The sequence below is a fragment of the Mytilus edulis genome, chromosome 1, assembly GCF_963676685.1.
Source record: "Mytilus edulis chromosome 1, xbMytEdul2.2, whole genome shotgun sequence".
NCBI lineage: Eukaryota > Metazoa > Mollusca > Bivalvia > Mytilida > Mytilidae > Mytilus > Mytilus edulis.
In genome coordinates, this window is record NC_092344.1 from 71,392,264 (window position 1) to 71,406,416 (window position 14,153).

Sequence of the window (14,153 nt, forward strand, 5' to 3'; positions counted from 1 at the left end):
ATAACCCTCATTATAACCACTTCTAACTCACAACAATAATCACAACACTTCTCCCTCTACTTGTCACCTGAATTTTCATGCCTACAAACCAACCTTCTTTCAAATTACAAGTTGACGATCAATGTATTATTTAGATCAAGTCAAAGAAAATCATTTTCATCAGTATGATTTGGTGAAAAATTATTATTTGATGTCTTCTTATTATTTATTACATAAGTATTACATATTTATAAGGAAATGGGTAAAAAGTCACATCCTTCTTGAGTATAATCAGGAATGATACAAAATTGGGGTTTGCTCACTACAACTCTATTAGCATGTCAAAAAATTATATTTTGTTCAATGGATAACCCTATTTAGTATTATCATATATAATCCAACTTTGAATACTGTATCTGTCAAACAGACAATCAAGCCAAGTAGATGCATAGAAAGACACCACCACGCTCAAAGATAAAAGTTTAAGCAGTAGCAGCAATTTATTATAAACAGTAGCAAACAAAAAGAAATCTTGTAAAAAAATGTACATTCTTCAGGTTTGACCTAATAGAACTGATTAAATATTGACAATTTTAATAAAAACAAGAATATGCCCTAGTTGCACTATCACATTTGCATGGTCAATGAACTATTGAATCTGGGTCGACATTCTTATTAGAATCCTTCAAAGCATATATATTTGAGTTTGTTTAAACAAGCCATTTTTTTTCGAGACCTTTTTAAAAGATCAGTTATTGAAAGTTTACCAGCATTTAAACACATTCATTTTGTCATGTAAAAAATACCAGCAATTTAAGTTTCTTTCTCCTTTAACAACATATAATTATATATATTCAAACAAAAAAGCCACCCAAATCACTTCTATTTATATGATAACCCTCTTACTTCCATTACCAGACTCAACATTAGCTTTAGAAGAACTTTTCTCTTGATCTGCAGTGAACAATACAACTATCATTTAGTCATTTATGCTACAAACCATGTTACCAAGTGCTTACAAATGTTTTATTAAAACTGATCCAACAATAACCAGAGAACAACACACGCTATTATTATTTTTAGAGCACATCTAAATTAAATATTACATAAAACAATATCATACTCTTTTAAAATAAAAAGAGAGAAGAAAAAAATAAGGTTATCTTTCAAGGTTAATTTGATTAACTGAAAATTACATTTGTAAATAACATCTGCTAAATGTTCCCTTTCCAAAATTAAAGTTGAAAGTTAAAAAATACATTTAAATTACGTAAACAAAAAAAGATTCACAAAACTGTATAAAGATATCATATTAAGAGTCATACAATACAAAAGCCTGTAAACTTAAATGTATAGCTGAAATGAAAAGTATTGAAAAAAAATGCAGAAGCCAGAGAATAAATTTGGTGAATAGAATAGATATATTAAGAGACTAATAGGATCGAGCAAGAGGGTTTTTTAAAATTAAATTGTTAACATGTAGTAATTTTAAGCAATAAGCTCAGTTCATTTATCCACCAGTTTGTTAATAAAGGAAATAAAAGGTTCACACAAAGTATTTTGAGAATAACCGATCTTACTTTTTACCGAAGATGCTGCAGATCTTACAGAAACCTGCGATCCTGATATGTCACCTATAGAAAATAACTATATATTAATTTCCATATTATCTTCTATGAATCAATTATTGGGAGATGAGAGTGTGGATGGGGTTTACAGAATAGAGAGTAATGGAGAAAAAAGTAAAGTATGGAGAAAATAAGAACAAAATTATAAAGAATAGTGAATAATGGGATGCTAAAATATAAAGAATAGAGATAAATGGACGAAAAGAAATAAAAAAATATAGGCAAATGGTTAACAAGAACTATCTTTAAAAAAGATATCCGACGTATTTAAATTTGAGTATATGTTTAAAACTATCATTTCGATAATCTTCAGAAGCACAAAGATACCATTTAAATAACGTTTTCTCTGTTTGTGTTCAGTATTCTCGGTCCTCGTATCTTTCTGTTTACATTCACTAAAAAACCCCGGAAATCTCACATGCATAGGTGCGTTCTAAAAGTCATGTACGTACGAACAAAGTTTACATTAAAAATAATATAATTGTCCCGAATAAACAGCTGTCACGGATGCAAAGAGCTATTGGAGAAACAATTATTTTAATAAAAATATAAATCTTTGTAAAATCTAGTTCAAATATTTATAGTTTTCACTTGCTTTCCATCATGATATAATTAACGAGACGTTTTTTCAAACACAACCAAATCACCCACCATGACAGCATTTTGTCCAATCACAGAAAGGATTTTCGAACATGCGTATTCTGTTGCCATAGTTAAGCGTCCTTAAGTTCAAAGGGCACAAACCGAAATTATACCGACTACGTCGGAAAAAAATATATAGAAATGAAGGATGCCCATCAGGGCCCACATAGATGTTCTTTCAATGTTTTTTGTTTTTTTGTTTGGAGTTTTATATCAAATTTCATAACCTTGGCTATATCATGCTGGCCATTTTTATTGATGGAGCTCCAGGTAACTGATTATCCGATTTTTGGAAGCCAAATGACAAACCTTGTCAATCAATATAATTATAGAACAATTCAGCTCTGATTTATGAAAGATTTACACAAATGGAACTAAAATGTGACACATCATATGATTTAAAAAGTAATAAAGAACTTATATTTGATTTTCTCCTTTCGGTGATTTCCCTGTATATAATAAAATGATTTTTTTTCCATTTCAACATATATTTTCCCATGTTTTATTAGGTTTTAGGTGCAGACTTTGAAAAAGATATCTTCTAACAATGCATTTAGCATTTAGTTTCAAATTTGATATCAATGGCAAATCCTTTTCTATTCAGTAACACCACTTTCCAAAATCTTACATAATGTACCTGAAATCAAACTAATTCTAAAATAAATTAGACATCAAACATCCATAAATAAACAATGATATAAAAATAAAAGTGAATTATTTCTTACCTCTTCTTTCGATGTCTTGCCTTTTCTTTTTTTCTTTTCTTTCCATCATTTTCCTCTGCATTTTTTTGCTTTCTTCTGTTGTAGACATAACCATTTGGCAAAACTGAAAAATATAATAAAGAGTAAATATAATTTATACTAGTGTTCATCAATACTTACCAAATCAAGCTCAATTGAAGGTCGCCTTGATAAAAAAGTCAATTCAAGTTCTTTATCATTCATTAAACAACCTGCTAGTTGAAACTAACATTCCAATACTGTTGAATAGTTATTATTCATCAGATACTAATTTCAGTGATATTGGTTGGTATAGATGAACCATGAATTTAAATGTTCAAGGAACTACAAATCAATACAAACTTGTGAGCAGACTCTGGCATTACCATGAAAATAAATATTTCCAAGAATTCAATTTTTCAGCCAAACGACCAAACTCAATTTGATTTTTTGCAAAAATATTATGTTTACACTGTTACCAATAAATGTATTTAAATTGAGTTATAATATCTTAACCAAGCAGAAAACTATAAAAATTTATAAATGACAATTTTATACATCTAATTTGTAAGTACAGTAGTAATTGTTCATTTCTATATCTCAATAAAACAATTTACAAGTAGATTTATCAAAATCTAAGATTATTTCCCTTGAAAATTTGGTAACTATTTATTGTCTAGCAGAAATGTATTTGCTTTTTGTCCTGTTTGTTTACTCTTTCCAGCAGACAGATTTAAAAAAAAATATTGCTAGTGATTTTCTTTTACTCAAACATGCTCACCAAATAAAATATTTCAAACAATGAATCATTCATTATTGGTAATAGAACTTAACAAGAGTGCACACGCTGAAATGTCTCGCCTTCTATACTAATCATTGATATTATGTTGATAGTCCTAAGTATAAAGTTAAGCTTTATAACAACTGTCACATAAACTTAACATTAACCAAGATAACTAAACAAAGACCAATGAACCTTGAAAATGAGGTCAAGGTCAGATGAACCATGCCAGGCAGACATGTACAGCTAACAATGCTTCTATACAACATATATAGTTGACCTATTACTTATAGTTTAAGAAAAATAGACCAAAACACAAAAACTTAACACTGTGCAATGAACCGTGAAAATGAGGTCACGGTCAAATAAAACCTGCACGACTGACATTAAGATCATAAAATATTTCCATACACCAAATATAGTTGACCTATAGCATAGAGTATTAGATAAAAAGACCAAAAACTCAAAAACTTAACATTGACCACTGAACCATGAAAATGAGGTCAAGGTCACATGACATCTGCCCGCTAGACATGTACACCTTACAATCATTCCATACAACAAATATAGTAGACCTATTGCATATAGTATGAGAAAAACAGACCAAAACACAAAAATTTAACTATAACCACTGAACCATGAAAATGAGGTCAAGGTCAGATGACACCTGCCATTTGGACATGTACACCTTACAGTCCTTCCATACACCGAATATACTAGCCCTATTGCTTATAGTATCTGAGATATGGACTTGACCACCAAAACTTAACCTTGTTCACTGATCCATGAAATGAGGTCGAGGTCAAGTGAAAACTGTCTGACAGACATGAGGACCTTGCAAGGTATGCACATATGAAATATAGTTATCCTATTACTTATAATAAGAGAGAATTCAAAATTACAAACAATTTGAACTTTTTTTTCAAGTAGTCACTGAACCATGAAAATGAGGTCAAGGACATTGGACATATGACTGACAGAAACTTCGTAACATGAGGCATCTATATACAAAGTATGAAGCATCCAGGTCTTCCACCTTCTAAAATATAAAGCTTTTAAGGAGTTAGCTAACACCGCCGCCGCCACCGCCGCCGGATCACTATCCCTATGTCGAGCTTTCTGCAACAAAAGTTGCAGGCTCGACAAAAATGTGTAATGGTGATAAATAAAACTATAAAAATTTAAATGTACAAATGCTCTTGATATCTTAAATTCTATTTGGCAATAATTTATATTGTGGGCTCGACAAAAATGTGTAATGGTGATAAATAAAACTATAAAAATTTAAATGTACAAATGCTCTTGATATTTTAAATTCTATTTGGCAATAATTTATATCATGTACTGGATTAAACAATGACAGTTTAACAATACTTTGTGATGATACATGGGTGTCACATGTGGAGTAAGATCTTCTTACCCTTCCAGAACACCCGAGATCACTACCAGCTTTTGGTGGGGTTCATGTTACCAGGTCTTAAGTTTTCTATGTTGTGTTTTGTGTACTATTGTTTGTCTGTTAGGTATTTTTTTCATTTTAGGTCATGGGATTGTTAGTTTATTTTTTACTTCTGAGTTTGAATGTCCCTTTGGTATCATTCACCTCTCTTTTTCAAAACTTAAAAGGTGATGAATATTAATTGGTTATATAAGCAGGACCAAACTAGCATGAAATTATTTTATATAACATATTTCCCTGCTGCCAGCAGAAAAAAAAGCAATAATAGGTAAATGCCAAACCTTAAAACATTAATGTGCCCTGTCTTTTGGTTAATGACTTATTGATATAATTGAAGCTCATCTTGACAAATAGATTTTAAATAGAAGCTTAATTTAAACAAAGCTTTTGTTAAGAAAACAAACTGTATAATTGAACGAGCAAGGAAAATGTTTAATAGTGAAGGCTAAACAACCTGATTTTGTTTGCCTTCCAACTGATCCTTGAAGTATTCATTTCTTTAAATAAACTTGTAAGCCCCTGATCATCAATTTATAAATATTACTTTTAATAAAAATAGATCATAATTCAAATGAAACCCCATTTCAAAGAAAAAAAGGTCAGCAAACATTTGCAGCTTATTAGTGTAATGGAATATGTTACTACACAAAAACACCAGCCTGAGCTATCCCACCAGTACAGGGTTTCTTTCCCATCTGTAGAAAATGACCTTGCCAATAGAGCGGTTGCATGACAGTGTGAAAAACGTTGCTGTGAAAGCTGACATACATGTAGACATTACATGCTTATGAATTTCTTTATAATTTTTTTTTACCTCAGAATAAAATAAAACAGGTTCCTGAAATTTGTATACAATTTTAATAATCAAGTATTAAATGATTTAAATAGATATTTCTACCAGACAGTCAATGAAATCAAACTCAATTTACCGATGAAAGGTTTTAAAAGACAGTTTCCCTTAAATGTAAAAATAAAGAAAACAAACTGCAGTCTTCTTTAATATACAAACTGTTGACCATTGGAATTATATAGCTATGTCATTGGAATTATAACATAATGGGGTAGAGATTTTTTTTCTTTCTCCAAATTATAAATATTTAATTTTTCAGTATTCTATCAAGGGCAATACTATGATTTAGATATATTTATCAGTAAAACAGCCTGGCACATGTCCTAATGAAATGGAACAAATTGTTCTAGATTTTAACCTCTTTATAATCCAGTCTGCCATCTTTGTTTTCATCTACTTCATCTATCATCTTTTTCACTTCACTTTTACTTTTCTTTTCACCTTTCTGAAAATAAAGCAATAAAAAACTTTACATTTTGTCTTTCCTATACTTACTTTAACTTATAACTAGACAACTACAAGTGAAATTTTCTTATTTATGACTTTTCTTTTGAACTTTTATAAAAAGTAATCTGTGTCCAAAATTACTAAAATTTACCTTGATCGATGGAGTTCTTTTTATTTGCATTCAAATTTCAATAAAAATCACAACCTCACAGTTTCATTTTTCCATATATTTTTTTCCATTCCTTAACTCCTATCTAAATTATCATGTTCTATGTATTTTATAATAATTTTAAAGCCAAAAATAATTATTAAATTTTAAGTCATGACATTAAACAATAAAAAGTGTGTTTTTACTATTTTTCTCTGATGATTCAATTTAAAATAATTAGCACATACAAAAGTAAATTAATTCGATACATCTATAATGCAAATTTATTCAGTGTATTAAATCTAAGTACATAAGATCATATATACCGACCAATGTTTTTAAGAAAATTATCTTACTGAAGTCAAAATTTTATGTAATTCCTCCAAAGAAATATAACCATCTCCATTGATGTCAATTTTCCTGAATGCTTTCATTAAATCATCTGATGTTGTAACTGGCTCTTTTTTGCAGATATCAACAAAGTCATCAAAGGATAGCTCATCTAGAATAAATTTAAATATTGATCATACATTGTCATACATAAGTAATAAAAGAACGTTTGCAATACATACCGACTTGATCAAACTCCCCTTGTATATTCTATATTTATTTTATTACTGGATGCGAAGGCATCAAAACTTGTTTAGGTAACAGATTCAAGTATTGGTCAAAAGTTAGTCCAAAAAATATATTAATTTACCATAGATATTTAGCAAAATTACTAGTAGGATATTTACGTCTATTTAAAATGGATCAACAAAATATTTCAGGAACAATCAATATATCAATATGAATATATTTTTCTAAGTGGTAGTATAAATGTAATGAAATATTCACAAAATACAAAAAAAATGTATCAACAAATTCAAAGTTTTATTTGATAAATATTTTCATGCAATTTGAATGTAATTACCTGTGTCATTTGTCCAATACTTTTTCAAAATTTTCACTGATGGATTTCTGCCAGTTTGTTGTAATGCTGTAAAGATGTACAAATGAAATTTAGAGCTTTAATAATGGGTCCAAACAGAACATGAAAATTAACAAAAAATATTATTCCCTTGCATGATGATTTTGATTATAATTGAAATCAATATTTGATTGGTTGAAACTATCACATCTGACATCGACCAAAACTTTATAATTCCCTCTGAATGACAGGATTGTCTTGTGCAACAATTACATTACCAACAATTTATATTTAAATAAAACATTTTAAAACAGTTTGTTTTAAAAATTATTTCAAATCTAAAAAACAATTAGAAAAGAATAGATAAATAATAAACTTTAAATCGGTACTGATTATCATTGTGCATGTTGTGTTAATTTATAAAACAAAACCAATAAGAAAGCAATTATGTTAATTTCATATTCAGAAGTAAAAAAAAGTATAGTCAGTGGAATAAAACATTCATTTCCCTTAGCTTCATGAGATATGAAGATTTGATCACCCTCGAAAAGTCATACCACTCATGAAATATGATTTTCTTGTGTGAACAAATCTTCATATTTCCCTCAGGCAAGGAAAATTAATGTATAATATTGGATGTGTTCCCACTAACTTATCTACAAGTAGAATCAGTTAATGTAGGATACTCTAATGCTCCTCTAACTTCTTGAATTATGACGTGCTCAGAGTCATTCATAATTGCTGACCATTCTTGTCTTTGTAGGTGCAACATACAGACTGTATTTCATTTCCTTTTCAATTTTTCTTTATAGACAACACAGAGAAAAGTTCTGATGAACAATCTATGATGGCTCCCTGATGACCTTATAATGAATATTAATTTACTAACATCTGGTAAAAAAACAAACCTCTTGTATGAAAAAAATGTTCAGATATTGGTCCAGATATTTAAACATCATATTCGAATTAATTAAATGCTTTAAGAGATTGCTTGTCATATAGAAATGAATTGTATACTTCTGGTCCATTTATCATCATCATCATCATCAATATTAATTTTTCCTTTAGTGTTGTTTCATTTCACTAGCTAGACTTTTAAAGTATTGTATATTTTGAATATTGCACGCTCATTTCTATATTGTATTGTTATATATATAATATATTATAATTAGGAGCAGATTCCATAATTATTGTTTACTTATATTCATTCTATTTCAATTTGAGTATATAACATTATGTTGAAACTAAACCTATTTCAATATTCAGAAACAAACAAAAATTTACTGAACACTGTTTATAGGCTCCAAATGAAGCATAAATGGTAGAAGGATCTATTTAAAATGAAAACCCTCAACAACAAAGCTGTGAAAATATCTGGTTTTCTGTTTTGTTTCACAGACCTTTCAAAGGAGTAGGGGCTTTAATGGCCTAAAATGGCCCCAGATTTACAAGATAATGAAAATTCTAACAGAGCAGATTTTTCTCCATAAATTATTAGAATATGAGTAAATGATTTTAAAAAAATGTTTTTATTTAACTAAAAAAGGTTCAATGACGTCACAATGGTAGGTGCAAATGACGTCATAATTGGGAAAATAAGCAAAAATACCGAAAATTTGATGGTTTTTCTAAATTTTGACCACCGCACCATGCTTGCACCAATTAGAAATTTTAACATTTTGACAAGTTCATACATATCAAACTTCGGATAAAAAATCTTTTTGGTGCAAGGTTGGTGCGATAGTTTATTTTATATTTTTCATAGCCAAGCGGAGCAATAAAAAGCTGAAATTTGCCGTCCAAATTGGACCTTTTCATCTGACAAAGTTTAGTCTATACATTTTTATACCTATAGAAATTTATTTTTTTTGTTTATGAATGTAAAGTGTATTCCTAATTATATTTCCGTAAGTTTATCTAGTTAAATTTCTTTAAAAAATCAGACAGCAATAGACTTCATGTGTAAGGGAGTCAATAACAATTTTGAGGACAATTGTTTTAATTATGAAATTTTAGATAGACCATCAATATAACAAAATCTGTACATTTCTGATGTTTTTGCTAATTATAAATTCAAAATTTGTTGTTTGAATAGGGCAATCTTCCCTCTCTGATATTAGGGTCAGATCCATGATTTATGTAACGAAAGGGGGGGGGGGTGTATTTTACTTAAATGTCAATAATTGGCGAGAAACACGAGATTTATTTCGAAATGAAACTACATATGTTCCAATTGAATGTGTCTTTGTGGGTAATGTGCATAGAGAACAAGTTCTATAAAATTTTATGGTAAAAAAACGGAAACAGCATAAGGTAGACTATCCATATATCCGTATAAACATGTAATCATATATTATTATATAAGTACATCTGAGCCTGTGACAACTCTACAACTGATTTATTCATTGGATCACCAGCAGTGATGGTTATACATGGCTATGCACATTATGTATATACAACTCTTCTAAACATCAACCCAACAATGTAAGATCTGTAAATTTGCAAATGTATATATATATATATATATATATGGATAATTGACCTTTCCATGCATAGAAAATAGAGCCTGAAGTCTGTAAGCATACTACATGTCTGTTACCTTTTTAAAGGTTAGGTTTTGAATAGTTTTATAATCATGCGTAAAAATGAAGTGTAAATTTTAAAATGTGACCCGGCTTTGTTGTTAAGCCCTATTTGTGGGCATTATGTTTTCTGGTCTATGCGTCTGTTCGTCCGTGCGTTTGTCAGTCTGTTTGTCTGATTGTCCTTGTGTCTCGCTTCAGGTTTAAGTGTTCGGTCAAGGTAGTTGAATCTGACATTAGACTCAGACTTTTTTTGAAGTAAATTTTACTGTGTGTATTGAGTGTTTAATTTTTTTCTACTTTGCCTAGAGGTAAAGGGAGATGGGGTTTGACTTCGCAAAAAAAACATGTTTAAATCTGCCGATTTTTTGGGCCTGTCCTAACCTAGGATTTCCTGGCCATTGTTAGTCTTGCGATTTGGGCATCCATGTAATAAAGACACATTCTTGTTTTCAATAATTTTGACGAATATATAATGAATATTGTCATGATGATCAAAGACCAAGTCATACGACGCTAAGATTAGTGAAGGCGAAACTGAGTAAACTAATCACATTGACAAAAACTACAATAAAACAAATAATATATATATATATATGTAATGAATATAGAAAAAATCTAAGAATACAGATTTATTTGATATAGTAGCATGTTCCATTTTTTTTGGGTTTTTTTTGGGTTTTTTTTAATAATTAATCAGTTTATTGCACTATTCGTTGTTAACAAATACCCTAAAAGGTACAACTATCCCAGATAGGTATATCCCTGTGTGTGAATTATCATGTGAACCAGGGGATTCACAAGATAAACTTATTATAGGTTTCAAAATGGTTAATACAATTTTTTTGTTTTGTAATTCTATAGAATGTAACGGTAATAAGTCTGGACGACTGAAATAGATAATAAAAATAAGATGAATTTGGAAAAGTCAACCCTAACGATCCTTTACATAAGTCTAGAGGGGGTGGGGTTGGAAGGGGGGGGGGGGTACTTCAATACTTAATTGATAGGGGTGCCGCTGTTTTGTCACCTTACCCAGTTTAACATTTTAAAAATATATACCTTTTCATAAATTGCGTAGGAAAAAAAGTTATATCATATATATCTGATAGTTTTCTCAACTTTTCACTTATTCAAGCTTAAAAAGGTGTAAATAGAAGTGCCCCCCTTCAACCCCAACCCCTTCTGGAAACATAACTACTGTCATGGAAATACACTGACTTTTGAAAACACCCTCTAAGGCATGTGTCTGTATCTATTTTTTGAAGATAATCAATATTAAGATTTCTAAGCGCTAAATGTGTCTTGTCTTTATATTATTCTTCTTGTCGCTGATAAGTGAGACCCCACCCAGCATCAGATGCACAATCTGTATATATCAGCAATACCCGGTATTTTGTTTTGTTTGTTGGTGTTTCAATATTGCTTTCCCCCTTAGTATTTACCTTGGAGTTTGTTTCTTTTTACAATTTACACCTTAAATTGCCTTTTTGTTTCAATATATTTAAAATTAAATCTTGTAAATAGAAAACAAATCGCGGTTGCCATGGGCACAGATATGTTGCTAGGGAGAAACAACAGTGAATTGGCAAAAATGTGCAATTAATTATGTAGTATTTAAATAGTGTACAAGTGTAAAGTTCACTGCATGCTAAACAGGTTCAATTTCAAATATAGATAAGCTGTATAATAATCATATTTGATGAGTTTAACTCCGCCATTTTAGTGGTTGCTAGGCAACAGAATAAACCAGCTAGACCCAAAATTCGATTATTTTCAGAAGGTCTATGGTATAGACTTACAACATGACAAATTAAATGGAATTTGGGGGTGGGGCCAAAAATGGCCCTTATAGCCCCTAGTCCTTTCTAAAACATCATAAAGGATTGTCTATGTTCGAATTTGCATGTGTCTGATTAAACCAAAAAATGTCCTCAAAATTTATACAATTTTTAGGTTACATCTGATGTTTGTACTGGCTAACTTTTTTAAAACTCTATGGGCCGGGGGGTTCCAGAATTTTAAGGGCAAGAAGGAAATTCAAAATCCAGATCAACACCTCTCATCACCTAAAACATTTCTGTCTGAAGCTATTTTTGTTTCAGAAACTGATATTATTCATAACATTTGGTACCTTCTAATAAGCTATCCTGTGACTCTATCTTTTCTTTTATACTATCAAACATTGATAAGTATGCTGCTTTACATTCCAAAATGAATTCCCCTTGGTCCATTGTTGAACTTCTACTGGATCTGCGTGACATATTGGAGAATTCTGGTTCTCTATAAAAAAAAAAAATAATAATGTTATAGAATGATCATGATGATCTTTCTTAATATATAATATACTTTCATTTATTTACCATTTATATTTTGAACAAAATAACTTTATTATGCACTAAGCAGGAGAGTATATACATGTATTGATGGGACTTGACACTTACTAATTATAGCAGATTTCATCGTTGGGTCATAGTAAATAAATTAAACAATACAAATAGAGATAAATACAGAAAGGACATGAGTAAAATTCATAAAATACATGCTCATTATAATATCTTAATAATATCAATCAATGTCATGCAAACTATGTAATGAGTGATTCCAGTGTATCTAACTTGCATTCATTTCATTACAGAAGGATAAAGAATGCTAATGTGGTAATAAAAAATGGTGCCATGGCAAACCATTATAAAGTACTTCACAAATGAATTACACTTATATTGGTATTTTTATATGACAAAATATATCTTCTTTCAAACTACTATTTGCTGAAATGTTTGTAGTATTGATGTTAATTTATTGAGCAATCTTGATGGTTTTGCAGGAATTCTAGTCAAATTGGCACCTGGTAAAATCAGCATCTGGTCTAATTGGCACCTGGTTAAATGGCACTCGATGTAGTTAGTTCTGCACCATGTTAAATATGTTGAATATATTTGTTTCACTATTTGAGCAATTAAAATAAAATAAAGAAAGGAATGAAGGAATTTAGAATTTTTTAATTGTATTATATAAAATATTATTGGATGCCAAATTGACTCTAAATAGGTGAAGATTTTACCAGGTGATGATTTGACTTTTTCTATGGGTGCCTATTTGACCAGGTTCAGACTTGACTTGTACATGTTGTACCTACTTTGCAGCCAGACGCTTCCAAAATCAAAAAATCTCATGAAGTCTCAGGATTTAATCAATTTTATACTGAAAAATCTATTAGTCATTTCCCAGCAGGAAGTGAATTTTTGTTCTGATGTTTTGGTTTGTAGATAACAAATGTCATGTTTTTATGATTGGTTACAATGAGGGGGGATAGGACCTTTATCAGAACTCCCGGAGCAGGTGTTTTCAAACTTGGGATTTCTGGATTGACCTTTTCGGGTTCCTGGAATTCTTTTTTCGAATTTTGGGATGTCAGAATTTAAATTTATTGAAATTTGGGATGTCAGGATTTTGTGTTTTTAAGTCCGGGATTTCAGAATCAGGACCCCTCCTTTTTGTCGAACGGGTTTGTGCCGGCCGAAACGACTTGCATATATGCCCTATGGCTATGGTCATGATGGTAAGACTAAGAGTGATTTTAAGAAGTAAAAAACAAAAAGAACAGCCCAATCACGTTATTTGGCTTTTCAATTTGCATCCATGGCAAAATAAAAAGCAAACTGATTTTTTTTTTATCTGATTCTTGACAACCAACCGACTTGTTCTGTTCTTATTCCAGTATTATTGATGTCAATGTAAACAGGAAGCTATCAGAAAACAACATGCGCAAACATGCACAATGAGGGATCTTTTGATTTTTAATCAGTTAAAAATAATCAATTGCTGCTCTTGTAACTTTTTCTGTGTATCAACTATTTAAAATGATATGTATTTGAAACTAATATTTCAAAAGTGTAATCTTTGTTTCTTTCGAATCATATATCTAGATAAGAAGGTAAAATATAATTTGATAAAATAAAGGATCCAATTAAGAAGATCTTTAAAAAGGAGATACAAACTGTG

The 14,153-nt window shown here is 30.1% G+C and overlaps 1 protein-coding gene across 20 annotated transcripts in view; it reads right to left on the bottom strand.

Annotated features, from left to right (window-relative positions):
- LOC139488821 (EF-hand calcium-binding domain-containing protein 7-like) overlaps positions 1 to 13,914 on the bottom strand; it is a 30,654-nt gene extending 16,740 nt beyond the window's left edge. For 6 of the 20 annotated variants that reach the window (XM_071274857.1, XM_071274841.1, XM_071274827.1 and 3 more), the window contains exons 1-9: positions 13,846 to 13,914; positions 12,283 to 12,431; positions 7,570 to 7,635; positions 7,013 to 7,158; positions 6,420 to 6,506; positions 6,026 to 6,049; positions 2,975 to 3,077; positions 1,560 to 1,613; positions 886 to 933 (exon numbers count right to left, since the gene is read on the bottom strand). In XM_071274857.1, the coding sequence (XP_071130958.1) occupies positions 886 to 933; positions 1,560 to 1,613; positions 2,975 to 3,077; positions 6,026 to 6,049; positions 6,420 to 6,506; positions 7,013 to 7,158; positions 7,570 to 7,635; positions 12,283 to 12,412 (658 nt within the window). In that variant the 5' untranslated portion in view covers positions 12,413 to 12,431; positions 13,846 to 13,914. The remainder of the gene's footprint in view (positions 1 to 885; positions 934 to 1,559; positions 1,614 to 2,974; positions 3,078 to 6,025; positions 6,050 to 6,419; positions 6,507 to 7,012; positions 7,159 to 7,569; positions 7,636 to 12,282; positions 12,432 to 13,845) is intronic. The other 14 variants (XM_071274863.1, XM_071274878.1, XM_071274848.1 and 11 more) reach the window with 5 other exon arrangements.
- Between the last annotated feature and the right edge of the window lie 239 nt (positions 13,915 to 14,153).